The 14,786-nt window shown below is 47.8% G+C and overlaps 1 protein-coding gene across 2 annotated transcripts in view; it reads right to left on the reverse strand.

Moving 5' to 3' along the window:
* ST6GALNAC2 (ST6 N-acetylgalactosaminide alpha-2,6-sialyltransferase 2) overlaps positions 1-8,555 on the reverse strand; it is a 373,309-nt gene extending 364,754 nt beyond the window's left edge. Inside the window, exon 1 of one of the 2 annotated variants that reach the window (XM_078654601.1) lies at positions 6,684-8,555. In XM_078654601.1, coding sequence (XP_078510727.1) covers positions 6,684-6,823 — 140 coding nt within the window. In that variant the 5' untranslated portion in view covers positions 6,824-8,555. The remainder of the gene's footprint in view (positions 1-6,683) is intronic. The other variant, XM_078654602.1, reaches the window with a different exon arrangement.
* Between the last annotated feature and the right edge of the window lie 6,231 nt (positions 8,556-14,786).

The raw sequence follows: 14,786 nt of genomic DNA on the forward strand, positions 1-14,786 counted from the left end.
TCGTCGCAGAGCCTGTCATCGCTGGGTGAGATCGCCGCACTGCTTGCTTGCGGACTGCATCATGTCGCTGTGAGTATCGTCGCAGAGCCATCGCATTGTGGGGCCGCTAGAGGAGAAGATTGATGCTGCGCATCACCGCCGCACCTGAGATCATCGCCGCCCCGAAGATCGTCGCATCGTGCCTTTGCGAGATGCTTCCTACGGAACCTGCGCACCGGAATCCATACAAGGTATCGCCTCCCTCCCCATACAGACCGGATTCATCGCAACACGCCCGCTGCGTCCAGCAGGGCCGTCGCATCGCCTCCCCAGGTTGCAGGGCCGTCGCATAGCCTCCCCAGGTTCTCAGGTGTGACGCATCGCTTGTTTTTCAATGATGCAGCTTTTACTAGGAACTTTTGTCGCATCTAAAGGTACTTTTGGCTAAACGTGACGCAACTGTGGATTATTTTAACACAAACCCTAGAACTCTTTTAAAATCATATTCTTGAACTGTGTATGTTGGATTTTTGTCGTTTTGGTCTTGTGTAGTTTAGATAAAGATACTCTATTTTTCTAAACTGGTGTGGAGTCCATTTGTGGGGTTTTCACGTTTTCACTGCGTTACTGTGAGTGTTGGTACGAATACTATACACATTGCCTTTGATAAGCCTGTCTGCCTGTGCCAAGCTACCAAGGGGGTGAGCAGGGGTTATCTAAGAGTGTATCCCCCTTACCCTGACTAGAAGCAAGGGTCCCTATTTGGACATTGGTACCTACCTCTGCCAACTAGAGACCCCCAGATCTAACATATATTGTACTCAGCAAGCTACAACTTACAACAAAAACCTGCTTAATATTATTCACATTGGTGAAACCTAATGCATTTACCAATGCTTGGTCCTTTAAGTCAACTCGTGGCTAACAGCTCGTGGAGGAGGTTTGTCAAGCAACGCAAGGGTGGAGGTGGGTGGGTAAATACATCAAAGAGCGGGAGGTGGTGCCAAAATGGAAGTAGTAAAGTATGACAAAGATCTCACTTCTGACATGGAACAAAACAATGGCGATTGGGAGGGGGGAGGGGGTGGCTCAAAACAAGAGCAAGCAGGAGAAGGTTGTAGGTCAAAACAATGGCCAGTGGGCAGAGGGTGTGGGCCGATGATAAAAACAATAGCTTCAAAATTAACGGCAATCGGGAGAAGGAAGCGGGTGATTCAAAACAAGGGACAGAACCTCTGTGCCCCTGGAGAGAAGAGAAATGGGTGATAGGTCCTCACCGTACTTTGTATACCTGATGTTACCTCTTTAAGATGCGTTTCATATCTATTCACAATAAGCTCATGTCAGCACATACCCCCTTAAGACCCCAAAACACAGTTGTCAAGTATCTTGTGTCCCCAGTGACAATCAGCCACTCCTGGTTTTTAACTAGCCTCCAGTTGAATTGTGGGTATTGTGATTTTGCGATTGTTGTATTAGTTCAAAAACAGCACCTAGTAAATCCTATTGGCTGAAACACAGGGACTGGATAATTGTCCCAAGCATGAATGGGCCACCTGAAAGCCAAGTGCCCCTACTCCCCACCTCGGTCCTAAGAGGAGAACTGCACTTTCAAGCAGTGCCTTTCGCTTTTTTTTCTAACTTTTACCTATATACCATTAGTGACCTTCCATTGATCATGAGATTCTCCAATGTCCACAAATCCGCTGTGGTATGTAAACCAATAGACCTAAAGATTAATATGAATTCCCCAAATGCCATTAAATAAAAAATTGTATCCGGCATTACTTAACATTCTTCCACATTGGATTAATTAATGAAAGCAGTATGTTAAAGGAGTATCAAGGGCTCACTTCTGACATGGTATAAAACATTGGTGAGCAGTTGGAGGTAGGTTGGGGACGGGTGGTGCAAAACAACAGTAGAAAACAATGGCTAAAAAAAAACGGTGGGTGGGAGAAAACAACAGATGCTGAGAGGAGGGTGGGGTGATTGTAAAGAAGGACGAAAGAGTTGTAGATCAAAACAACAGCAATCAGAAGTAGGGAGGGGTTGGTGGGTCAAAAACAAAAGCAAGCGAGAGGATCAAAACGACAGCAGCCAGGAGTCGGTGGGTCAAGAAAATGGCAAGCGGTCGGGCGTGGTGGTCAAAACAACGGCAAGGGGGGTCAAAACAATGGTGAAGAGAGGAGGTGGTGGTGGTGGTTCAAAACAGTAGCGAGCAGGAAACAGGTGGGCCAAAACAACAGTGAGTGGGAGGGTCAAAACAATGGCATGGGGTCAAAACAACAATGGCATGGGGTCAAAACAACAAGGGCAGGAGGATGGGGGTCAAGCAGGGGTGAAAAAGAGGGATTGCAGAGATATGCACTCAATAAGATTGCATCTGGAGAAAAAACAAAGGAAGCACACTGGTCCCAGGAAGCAGTACCTGGTCCATTCTCCACTGCATGGAAAAAGGCTGAAAGCCCAGGAGGAAGCCAGATGTGAAGAGGAAGCTCTAACCAATCGGAAGCAAGGAAACAAAAGTGACAAGGGAGCTAATCAATGGCAAGTAATGGGCAGCTCTGAGCCCCTTTTAAGATGTATTCTTTCCTTCTTTACAGGAGATTTTGCATGCAGGGCGTAAGCACTATGCAGGTGAAACCTAACAAATGTCTGAAAAGACACTGAGAAAGAAAAAAGATGTGCTGGCACCCGTCTTCCTAACCCGCCCTCGGCCTAGAGGAAGGCGCAATCCTAGACCTTGTTATTTCTAAAGCAGGCATGCTTTCTACTAATACCCCAATTCATGTAGACTGGTCTGACCACCACCTCATCCCATTCTCCCTTCAACTTTCACACTCTATAACTCTTGGCCAACCCAAGAGGGCCATCTCCTGGTTCCGTGATGCCAAAAACATTGATATCGGTCCCCTCTGTGAATCAGCCTTGCTATCCCTTCCAAGACTAGACCCGAACATAGCTGTTGACGATCTCACATCCCAATGCCTCACAGTTCTTGCAGCTGAAATTAATAACGTCGCTCCACTCAAAAGCAAAAGGATAAGGCCCACTCCCTCAGCACCTTGGTTCAACAAATCCCTTTATGATGAAAGGAAGCAGCTAAGATTCCTGGAGAAGCATTGGAGACAATTGCCCTCCAATGACAATTTAGCCTTGCTTCGCACAGCAAGATGCAAGTACCACAAACACATCTTCCTTGAGAAAGCGACGCACTTCAAAACCCTCCTTGACTCCGCCAAAAATAGACCCAAAAAACTATTCGATCTCATCAAGACTCCGAGCTGCTCTCCCCCAACCTCCAAGGTGGAGGATTCCTCAAAGAGAGCAGCGGATTTCACCGTTTTCTTCGATGGAAAAGTGAAAGCACTTGTGGATCAGGTTGCTCATCCTACACCTCCAGAGGAGCGCAAATCCTTAGCCATCTGGCAGAGCTTTGACCCCATATCTGAAGATGCCCTTCTCAAGTGCATACGGGAAACAAAGCCCTCCAACCATTCTCTTGACCCTATCCCCAGTGCCATTGCCTTGGACTTCTATACCCATTCCCTTTCCTATTGGACTACCCTGATCAACCTCTCCCTCTGGCAAGGCTCCCTTCCTGTCTCCTTCAAAACTGGGCAGGTCACCCCTCTGCTTAAAAAGCCCACTGCTGATGCGAATGACCTCAACAACTTCCGCCCCATCACTAACCTTCCCTTTCTTGCGAAGATCACAGAAAGATGTGTAGCAAAACAACTCTCTCGTCATATCAAGGACAATGATCTTCTTGACAATTGTCAGTCCGGCTTCATCCAAAACTGCAGCACTGAAACAGCCCTTCTGCAAGTGGTTGATGATGCGCTGAGGATACTCGACTCAGGGGGGTCCTGTCTGCTAATTCTCCTTGACCTTTCCGCAGCCTTCGACACTGTTAATCACAACACCCTCCTCAATATTCTTCAACAGAGAATGGGCATGGAGGGCTCTGTGCTTAAGTGGTTTGCATCCTTCCTCTCTGACAGATCTCAAATGATCAAAATAGCGAACAGTCTCTCTTCTCCTGTGGCGGTGGGTCAAGGTGTTCCCCAAGGATCAATACTAGCACCAACATTGTTCAATCTCTACTTAGAACCACTGGGAAACCTCCTAAGCAAATCTGGGATTCACTATTATCTCTATGCAGACGACACTCAACTCTACCTCAAGGTTGCCTCCACTCATGATCTCTCCATCCTAAGATCTACTCTTGACTCCATTCAAAACTGGATGTCTACTCATCAATTGATTCTGAATCCCTCCAAAACTGAATTCCTCCTCTTCTCCTCCTCACTCTCTCCTCCCCCGGTTCAATCATGGATGGATCAGATGAATCTACTAAACAATAAACCCATCATTGTCGACAGTGCAAAATCCCTTGGTGTCATTCTAGATAAAAAACTCAATCTAACTCCCCACATCAACTCTATTGCAAAATCTGCTCACTACCAACTGCGCCTTCTTTGGGGAATCCGTCGCTTCTTCCCGGAGCAGGACCTTATAACCCTGGTGCAATCGCTGGTCCGCTCTAGACTAGACTACTGCAATTCTCTACTTACTGGCCTCCCCAAATCTCACCTGTCCCCACTTAAGTCTGTCTTCCATTCAGCAGCTTGTTTCATTTATGGGGCCAAAAGAAGCGATCACATCACGCCGATGTTATCCACCCTCCGCTGGCTTCCCTTCGAGGCTAGAGCTATCTACAAGACTGCCTGCATTACCCACAAAGCCTTGCACTCCTCATCTCCCAGCTACCTGGCGAATAAACTGAAACTCTCTGGTGGCTCTAGACGTTCACGCAATGCGGAGAATCTACTGCTTGAACCTCCCACTTTCAAGAAGGAAAGAACAATGGCCCAATCCTTTTCAGGCAACGCAGTGAGAATCTGGAACTCCTTTCCACCTCAGCTCCGGACCACCGCCTCCTCCCAGGCCTTCAAAAGGGACCTCAAAGTTCTCCTCCTCCAGAGACACCTCCAAAAGTAACTCACGTCCTCTTGCTATTTGTGAGGAAGACTTCCCACTACTGATAATTTCTACTTTCCATGACCATGGAAGTGCCTTCCCAGTGTATGCCTGTGATTGGAGGGTCTGCCTTTTTGCAGTATTTTCCATGTACTGGTGTTCGGTGCCCTTTTGTAACATGCACACACCACTCTGCCCTTGCAACACACGGCTGCTACCTCTCACATGTCTTTACCCTTGATACTTGCACAAGTGCCACCTGGCCCACGTAACGCTTGTTCCTGAGCCTGAGTGTCTAGCACCTATTGCAGGACTATACCTCTAATTATACTCTGTTTTCTCTTATAACTGCACACTTGTCCCTTTCTTTTCCTCTTGTGCACTTTTGACTACCTCATGTATTTTGGTTGCTCACAATTTTTACTCAAGTATTTTGTTTGCTCAAGATTGTCACTTTTACCTTTACTACCTCATGTATTTTGGTTGCTCACAATTTTTACTCAAGTATTTTGTTTGCTCACGATTGTCACTATTACCTTTACTACCTCATGTATTTTATTTGCTCACTATTCCCTTATGTAAGTAACGTATGTTTTTGCAATCTGTTCTTTTGTAATATTTCTCATTATGTTTCATGTCTGTTCCTAATGTGAAGCGCTCTGACGCCTTCGGGTAAAGTCCGCGCTATATAAAAATGCATAAATAAATAAAATAAATAAAATGGTGTGGTTTAGGGGGAGCAACTGCAACTCCACTGAGATACGTCCTCCCGCCTTGAACAGGGTCAGCACGTACTGTCCCATGAGGGCCGCCTTAATATCTGACAAACTTTAAGAGTCAAGCAGGGTTAACCGTGACTGTTGGCCTGCTCGGGGACATTATCTCCTGTTCCCAGATACTTGCGGATGGATAACATGGTTGATCATCTCTGTTAAACAAACGTGTATGTTTTAGAATTAAAGACATATAGGCCTGTCTGCAGACATTTATCGGAACTGTCGTACACTCTTAGAATACCCCCTTCTTGCCCACTGAGGCAGTGTCAAGCACCCTTTGACACAGAAGTTATCCCTTAAACCGTGTTAGAAGATGCCTGCGAGGCACAGCTTACAACATCTGTATGCCCAGGTGCTGAGATAATGCACTGACTCTCCCTCCTTCTGCAACACCACCACTAAGCCCCCATATCTCTTTAACAAATTGAGCGAACAGTGAGCCCATCGCATTGGTTTCATCATTTTGCCTTTTTTTTCTCGTTGCCCCCCTGAAAAACCTACCCGGATGCAATAGATTTCAAGCAGTTGGAATCGATCTTCATTGGCTCTAGAGCGAAGTGGGGTCTTCATCCGCCAAAGATCGATAACATTAGTTATTTGTGTTTGTGGGAGTTTTACATAGCGCAAACTCGACCTGAAGGTATCAGAGCGCTTTAGTGAGCATCAGTTGCGTTACAGGCGGACACATTCATTATGCTAGGCACGGGAATCATGTGATTTGCCCATAATCACAGGATGTTGAGCGTCCCTGCCAAGACTCGTCCCTGTTCCCCAGCTTCGAGGTCGATTGCTCTAGCCGTTAGGCCACATCCTTGCAATAGCAACCCCATTCACTTGCCAAACAAATCAACGCAGTAACAATGTTAGCATAGTACTTATAACTGTAAAAAAATGCCCCGTGTTCCGAAAAGGGGCTTGGTCTCTACTCTCTACAAGCCTTACCTGGATCCACTCGTGACGGTCACTCGGCGGTCCTCTGCGGTGTAGTAGTGCCCCAGGAGGAGGGTGGAGAGGGTGACAATGGCCATCCAAAAGAGACCGCAGCGGTTCAGCCGAGGAGCCCGGGGGCAAAAGACTTTCATTCCTGGAAGTTACGTTTGGGGATCCTGCCCCTCCCCTTAAGAGTTACTTCAGGTTCTGCAGGAACGCGAGCGTGGGGTCCTGGGACCCTCTAAGAGCGCGACGAGGCAATGGAGTTCTAGCATGTGTACTCCGCGGACCATCTGTTCCAATCTCGGTAGGTTAATGCGCCGGCTGCAGAGCTCTGTGCGAGCCGACGAGGTCAAAGGTTCCGGTTCCAGTTCCAGTAAAAGTGTAGGGTGGGTTAACGCGCCGACTGTCGAGCTTTGTGTATGCCCGGGAAGCTACACATTCGAAGCCCATCAGGGTGGCGGTAGGCGTACAGCTAAATGTACCCTCACAAGTCGCAGGCGGGGCTAGGTCACTTGTACTTCCAAAAGAGTACTTCAAGCCGGTGCGGCGCCCAGCGAGCTGCCCCCGTGCCCCATCTCTGACGGACTCACTTCCTCCCCATAGCGGCGCCGGCCGGGGGTCTGTGTTGTAGTTTGAGAGGTCCCTCCCCGGGGGTGCAGCACACTCACGGGTCCCCTCCCACGCGCGCTCCTGCCCCCTTGTTCTTATTCCTCCCCTGTGCCTGCCTCTCACAGGCACCCGCCGGCAGCTGCACCTTCTGGCTGCGAGGTGTTGATGCTGTTACTTGTTGCTAAGAGGGCGGAGGGGCGGGCGGATGGTGCGAGGCACTGACTTTTCGACCGGTTTAGACTTGCCAAGGGTACACCGAGCCCAGCTATTTCGCGCCTGGGTCCTCTTCCCTGTGTTTGGGATTAAACATTTGCTTTCTGCTGTCATGTGGGCAAAATGCAGGATCACATTCCGTACTTCCTTTCACCTGCCCCTCCCACAGCAAAGAACATCAGACGGTGCGCGCGCGTTGACATGAGAAACAGAAATGCAGGTACTCAGTCTCAGAGGAGGCGCAGCAGTGCTGCGCAGTGAAAGACACCAGAGTCTTGCTAAGAATAGTATGCAATCTCATTAAAATAATTAGCAAGTCATGTTGAGAACAAACTGCTGGGTGCTACTGGCATAAGGCTGAAAAGTTCTGTTAGGGGCCCAATCTGATTATAGCTGCCCCCCCCCCCCGTGAGACGCTGGTACTGCCCGGTATAAAATATGTCTATCTTGCTTTGCGGGACTTTCACTGTCCATTTACGTGCAATGAAACTCAGGTTTTCCTGAAAATCTGGCATGGATCCGGAGCCCTTGGACTTAAACTTCAATCAGAAGGGCTTGGACTGTCCAATTGAGGCGTAGCGGTTCTCTTGGGATCGGTACTGCCAATTAAAAGTGCTGCTTGCCCTCTGAGAACTGTCCAGATCTGCCTAAAGGGTACAAAAACTTAGTCCATAACACCTGTTCTGCCAATATAAGCATATTAGCGTTTCGGGAAAAAATCTGCTACTGTTTCTTTAAACGAGAAGCAACCCTGCTGGGTCGTGCTCAGATGGCCACAATTAAAGTTTAGCCGCCCGCTAGGCTTCCACTGACCAACAGAAAACGAAGAATGGCCGGTACCGAGGCTTGGCACAACAACCTATTGAAAACATGGACAAGAACAAACTTCGGTTGTGCCTCCGAGTCTGGGATTTTCGTGCCCCTTCTGGCAGTCCTCGGCCAGGCCGACAAAAGATATGCAAAGCCCAGTGGGTGTGAAGACTATGAAAGGAATCTGCAGCCTCTACTTGCCTGGCTCTGCACACCCCAGCGTGAACCCTCCATTGTGGACATGTTTACAATGCAGAGGGGGCTGGGAGAGGCAAACATGCCCCACTCTCACAGGAGGCAATGCTTTTTTTTCTTACAAGTTAGACTTTGAACACCCGAGTCTAAACTGTGCCAAGTCTTTTAAACCTTCTCTCCTTTTCTTACACAGAGATGCACATGATAAGCACTGTCTTACACCCACACTTTCATATACCCACATCTTCTCTCACGTACACACGCTTTCTCTTTCACACATTCTCACACAGGTTCACACTCCCTGTCTGTAAAGCAGACTACACCCACGCACACATACAAAACAAGCATTTGCAATGCAATAGGTCTCGCATTTACGCAAGTTTGAGCTATTGGCATTGTAAATGACAATGCCTATTATTTTTGTTATGGGTTTTTAAAACATAAATAAAAGGCATTGTCATTCACATTGCCAATAGCGTAAACTCGTGTACATGCGAGACCTATGGCATTGCAAACAGTTGTTTAACTTTAACACTGAGCGCTGTGTCCTTGAAGCGGGCGCCCGCTCAGTATTAAAGTAAAAAATAAATAAATGAACAAACAGTTGAAATATTGAGTTTATTGTACAGTTAATTAACCCCTTTGCCGCAGCGCGAATTCGGCTGCGGCTCGGGGGGAGGGCGGGTGCGAGTACAGAGCTCCCTTACTCATGAGGGTTCCACGGGCGGCGTGTGCTCATGACGGCGTGGAGCCGTCATGACCCCGCCCACTCACTAATTCGCCAGCACAGGCGGGGAATTAGTGCCGCGTGGGCGGAGCGGCAGTTGGATGACGGCTCCACGCCATCATGAGCACACGCCGCCCGTGGCTCCTGACGGCGTGGAGCTGTCATGAGCACGAAAGCGGTTAAAACCTTTACAATCATGCATTAAAATTAATTATTTTTTTGAAACGTTTTTAGGGACTTAAAATAGATCATTGTTAAAACACAATAAAATGTGACCCAGAAGTAGTTTTAAACAGCAAAAAGAAGAAGTATCGGGCAATCTAGGGATGTAAAGTAAAATGCAGGGTGCAAGGCAGCAGGTGTTGCTTCTACAAGATTCTTGGTAAAGGTCATGGGTGTTCTACTTGTCTTATGACAAGAAGAGATGCTGTTTGCAGAGCATCTGCTTGCTGCGATTTTACTAAAATAAGGTGATGCACACATAGCCGTGGAGTGCTAGGGGAACTGAAAGCTAGGTAGCCGTGGCGATAACTAACTATAGCGTAAAGCTATGGAGCATTGTGAACCCTGCGAGGTAAAGTGCATTGCCCATCAGCGTTAGTCTGGTGCCTAGCAGCAGTTTGATTAGAAGGGCCGAGCTGGAAGCAATGATTCTTGCAGATAACGGGTGCGAAGTGGTGGCAGGAAGTACAGCATCTTCTAGGTATTTGCGACGGGCAACGGTGTTCTGCCTGGCTTGCAACAGGGTAAAGTGATCTGTGCTGAAAGTGATATTGTTCGGCCTTATTTATTTATTTAAAAAGTTTTATATAGCGCTAGCTTAACCCGTAGGTATCAGAGCGCTTTACATACACACAGTAAAACAGCAGAAGGACATTACATTACCTAGTTGTCCGGCAGTAAGGAAGCAAACCAAAGAAATAAAAATACAGCAAGGGAGATAAATATGTAGTGCAGCGGAGGGGGGAGAGAGCAATAAAAAGAAAAAGGTGAGGATGACATAGTTCGGTCACCCACTATCCTTGAATGTCCAGGAAGAGAGGAGACAGCTCGGATAAAGTAGTCCATGTATTTTGACGTTGGTCATGAAAGTACTTGTTTAAGAGATGGAGTTTCAGGTCCCTTTTGAAACAGGAGAAGGAGGGGTTGCATCTGAGGACTACAGGGAGAGCGTTCCATATCCTGGGAGCGTTACCCAAGAAAGATCGGTATTTGGTGGTTTTCTTTTTCATTTTCGGAGGAATAAGAAGGAGTGAGTTGGGGCTTCTCAGGGATCTGGATTGACCTGCTCTTTTCAGTTTGTTATTTAGGTAGTTGCTGGCAGGAGAGTGAAGGGTTTTGTGTGTGATGCAGGCCAGTTTATAGATACATCTCCCTTCCATGGGAAGCCAATTGAGGCAGTTGAGAGCTGGAGTGATGTGTTCAAATCTTTTAACTCCAGATATGAGTCAAGCGGACATGTTCAGCACTGCCCTTAGAGGGGCTAGGTGGGCTTTTGGAGTCCCTGTGAGGATAGCGTTTCCGTAGTCTATTTTAGAGAGAACTAGGGATTGGACTACTGTATTGAGGTCATCGTGGGGTAGAAAAGGTTTCAATTGCTTGAGGTGTTTTAGAGAGAAAAGAGCACTTTTTGCAGAGTTTTTGATGTGGGCCTCCATTGATAAGTTCTTGTCAAGGGTGATGCCTAGAGACTTAACTGAGTCGGATAGGGTAAGGGGGCAGTTTAGGGCAACCAGATTCTTGAGCCACTCATGGATTGGATGATGGTTACTTTTAGGAGAGAATAGGATTAGTTCCGTTTTGTCAGGGTTGAGCTTTAAGTGGTGAACGTAGAACCAAGTTTGGATCTCGGTTAGGGTGGTATTGAGGAGTTGGATGTCGCTGGGGGACTTGATCCTGAAATAGATTTCGGTGTCGTCCGCGTAAAGGTGGTAATTCACTCCGGCTTTTTTCAATATGATTGTGAGGGGCTCCATGAAGAGATTGATGAGTGACGGGGAGAGGATCAAGCCTTGCGGGACCCCAAGTGTGACTTTAGTAGGCTTTGAGAGACAGGAGTTAATTTTAATTTGTTGTGAGCGGTGTTGAAGGAAGGGGGTGAACCATTTTAGTACTGTGCCATTTATGCCGGAACGTTTCGACAGGGTCTCCAGAAGGGCTGGATGGTTTACTCTGTCGAATGCCGCAGACAGGTCAATAAGGATGAGTAGGCAGGCATCACCTTCATCTAGGGCTTTGTGAATGTCATCGGAGACGTTGAGCATAGCTGTTTCCGTGCTACAGCCTTTTCTGAAACCAGATTGAAAGGCGTCGAGGAGGTTGAACTCCTCAATGTGTTTATTGAGTTGGAGGAGAACACATTTCTCCAATGTTTTTGCAAGGAAAGGGAGGTTAGAGACAGGTCTGAGGTTGTTAAGATCATTAGGGTCAGCCCCAGGTTTCTTGAGAATGGGTGTGATTTGTCCTAGTTAGAGGGAGTCGGGGACACAGCCTGAGGTGAGAGAGGCGATCATGATTTTTGACCAGAAAGGTGAGATGATGTGGTTGAGTTCTGTTATAATTGTGGAAGGGAGGGGGTCCATAGTGTGGGAGGAAGGTTTTAGATTAGATATTATATTGAAGACCTCGCTAACCGACATTAGCTCAAAGTCGGACCAATGTGCACTGTTTTTTAGCTGGAGGTAGGTTTGATTGCCATTGTTACGAGCTCTTTCCGAGATGTCAAGGGAGGTTGAAGGGGGGCCGGTTAAGGGGGGAGGAGGGTTAGCGGTTTGTAAGAAGGATTGGTCAAATTTAGCGACTTTATTAGTGAAGAAGGTGGCTTCAATTTCTTGAGAGGGAGTGCAGTTAGTTTGGCTTTTAACAATGTTGAAGAGTTCACTTGGTCTGTTTTTCGCCAGATCGAGTTGGCTGCGGAAAAACAATGCCTTTTCATTGAAATGTGTTTTTTGTAAGACTGCCGAGCATATCTAAGTTGTGTTAGGTGCAAGGCCGAGGGGTTTTGTCTCCACAACCTTTCCGTTTGTCTGAGTTGACGCCGTTCATCATTCAGCTCCACATTAAACCAGTGTTTTGATTTGGTTCTCCTCAGTTGTTTGAGTTTGAGAGGAGCTATTTGGTCTAAAACCTCTGTCATTCTTGAGTTAAAGTGTGAAGTGAGGTCATCAGCTTACCATGATGAGGGATGGAGTTGAAGATGTAAATGAATCTTGGCTTCAAGATCGGATAAAGGTATTTCTTTGATGTTCCTGGTCAAGAGTTTCGGTCTGACAACACAAATAGGTTGATGGCTGGCAAGTGTGTCAATCCTGAACAGAATGAGGTGGTGGTCAGACCAGTGAATGGGAGAAATCTCTATCAGGGAGATCAGATCGTTGTTGGTTATGATCGCATCTAGTGTAGCACCTTTGATGTGAGTTGGATTATTGCAGAGTTGCTTGAGGTTATATATTTCGAGAAGGTTGGAAAGGTTCAGGACAGTGGAGTCTTCTGGGTCGTTCCAGTGGATATTGAGGTCAACCAAGAACACGTCTTTAGTGTCTGTCAAGGAGAATTGTGTTATTAGGTCTGTTAGTTCCTCGGGGAAAAGGGTACGCTCTCCAGGAGGATGGTAGATGGTGTGGAATTTAATGGGTGGGGTGCCCTTGGTAGTGAGTTTGATGCCTAGGGATTCAAACGATCGGTATTCTGCAGGTTTAAGATTGGTAATCTGTATTCCATCTCTATGAATGATGGCCAGTCCCCCCCTAGTTTTGATTGGCCTGTCTTGTCTGATGATGTTGTAGCCTGGAGGGGTGAGAATGTCAAGAATGGGAGTGGAGTGGGCATTGAGTCAGAATTCTGTGAGGAAGGCAATGTCAATTTCTTCAGCGAGAAGAGTTTCAGCAATGTCAGTAGCGTGTTGTACTGCTGATTTGCAGTTTAGGAGCATGCACGAGAGAGGACCGGCGGCCTTGATGGTGGGGGGAGTTAGGTGGATCGAGGTGTATTGAGCAGGGGATTTAGGTTAGTGGACAGTATTCGCGATTCTGTTAGTGCCGATAATAACAGGGATGTGGAAAGGGGCTGACTTCTGGTCCAAAGCGAGGTGAGGGTCGTAGAGCTCATCCGGTTTCGGTGCCGAGACGGGTTGGCTATCCTTGTTGGGACTGAGAGCCGGACTTGATGATTGGCTGGAGGGTCGAGGGGTGTTCTGTGGGGCCATGTGAGATGTATTGAGTGTAGTAGGAGCACAACACAACTCAGAGGGAGGTAGCACAGTGGATTGGCCCTGTTAAGAAGGTCTTGTTGTAAGTAACGGAAATCGGCAGCAAGGGATTAATTTTCTGCTCCATTCTGTTCAGTTGCAGGGCTATTGAGCTGAGGAAGTTTAATGTATTAGGCAGGGGTCGAGGATGACTTGGGTCTAAGGGGAGAGATTGAGCAGGGGTCAGGGGTAGGATGGAATCTCTGGGAGTAGGAGAGGGGGGAGGTTGTACGTGGTGAGTCTGTAATGTAAGGTTCCTATTCGAGGAGTTCAGTGGAGGAAAGATGGGACAGGTGTCCAAGTGAGGAGGGAGAGAAAGTCTGGGACGGATGTCAGAGTTCCGGGCGTTATCAGAGAGATAGGCGGTGGAGGCAGGTTGTGAATGTGGGAGTGCGACAGCGGTAGTTGAGTAAGTAGTGGTGGAAGGGGGAGAGAGACAACTGGGTTGGCAATTTAGATAAACAGGGGCGAGGTAAGGGTCGGGGGAACAGGGACAATATATGAGGTAGGGGAAGATTGAGAAGGAGGATTCCGATTATCAGTGGTAGAGAGGGGAGCGTCTAGAGATCCTTGGGATTAGGAGAGGGGAGAGGTTGGACGCAGGGAGCCATATTAGAAAACTTCCCATTCAAGGAGTTCAGCGGAGGAGAAGTGGGACTTGTGTCCATGTGAGGAGGAAGAGAAACTAAAGAAGGGCCATCGGAGATCAGGGGCTTGTCAGAGAGGATAGAGTCGAAGGCGGGTTGTGTATGGGGGTGTGTTAGCAGAAGGGGATGGTGTAGTTGTAGAAGGGGGGAGAGGGACCACTGGATTGGAAATTACGTTTGATCAGGGGGAAGAAAGGGATGTGGGAACAGGGTGTGTGTAGGTGGTGGGGGAAGGTTGTGGGGGAGGGTTCAGATTCTCCAGGTTGGAGAGGGGAATGTCTGTGGGGAATTCTGTCACAAGAGGGCTGCGTTTAGATACAGAGTTGTTAATATTGGCCTTGAGGGGATTGTTGGTTGTGGGTATGTTGCTCCTGGTGAGATCAGTAGATGAGAAAAAGGTGGGTGTTTGGCGGCGGAGAGTAAGAGTAGGGGTAGTGTGATTGTAGTGAGTGATGGTGGAAGTCCATGAGTTGAGGAGAAGGTCTTCAGGGCAGGGAGATTGGGTCAGTTCCATGGTATTAGTGCGGGTAGTGGGGGATAGGGGAGAAAGAGGTTGATGGCTCAGTTGAGTTAGCGAGGAGAGAAGTGTGGGGAAGTGGCGGTCAAAAGTGGTGAGGTGCGGGTCGGTAGCCTGAATGAGAATGGTCCCAGTTCTGCAGATGGAA

Source organism: Lissotriton helveticus, chromosome 7, assembly GCF_964261635.1.
Source record: "Lissotriton helveticus chromosome 7, aLisHel1.1, whole genome shotgun sequence".
Lineage (NCBI taxonomy): Eukaryota > Metazoa > Chordata > Amphibia > Caudata > Salamandridae > Lissotriton > Lissotriton helveticus.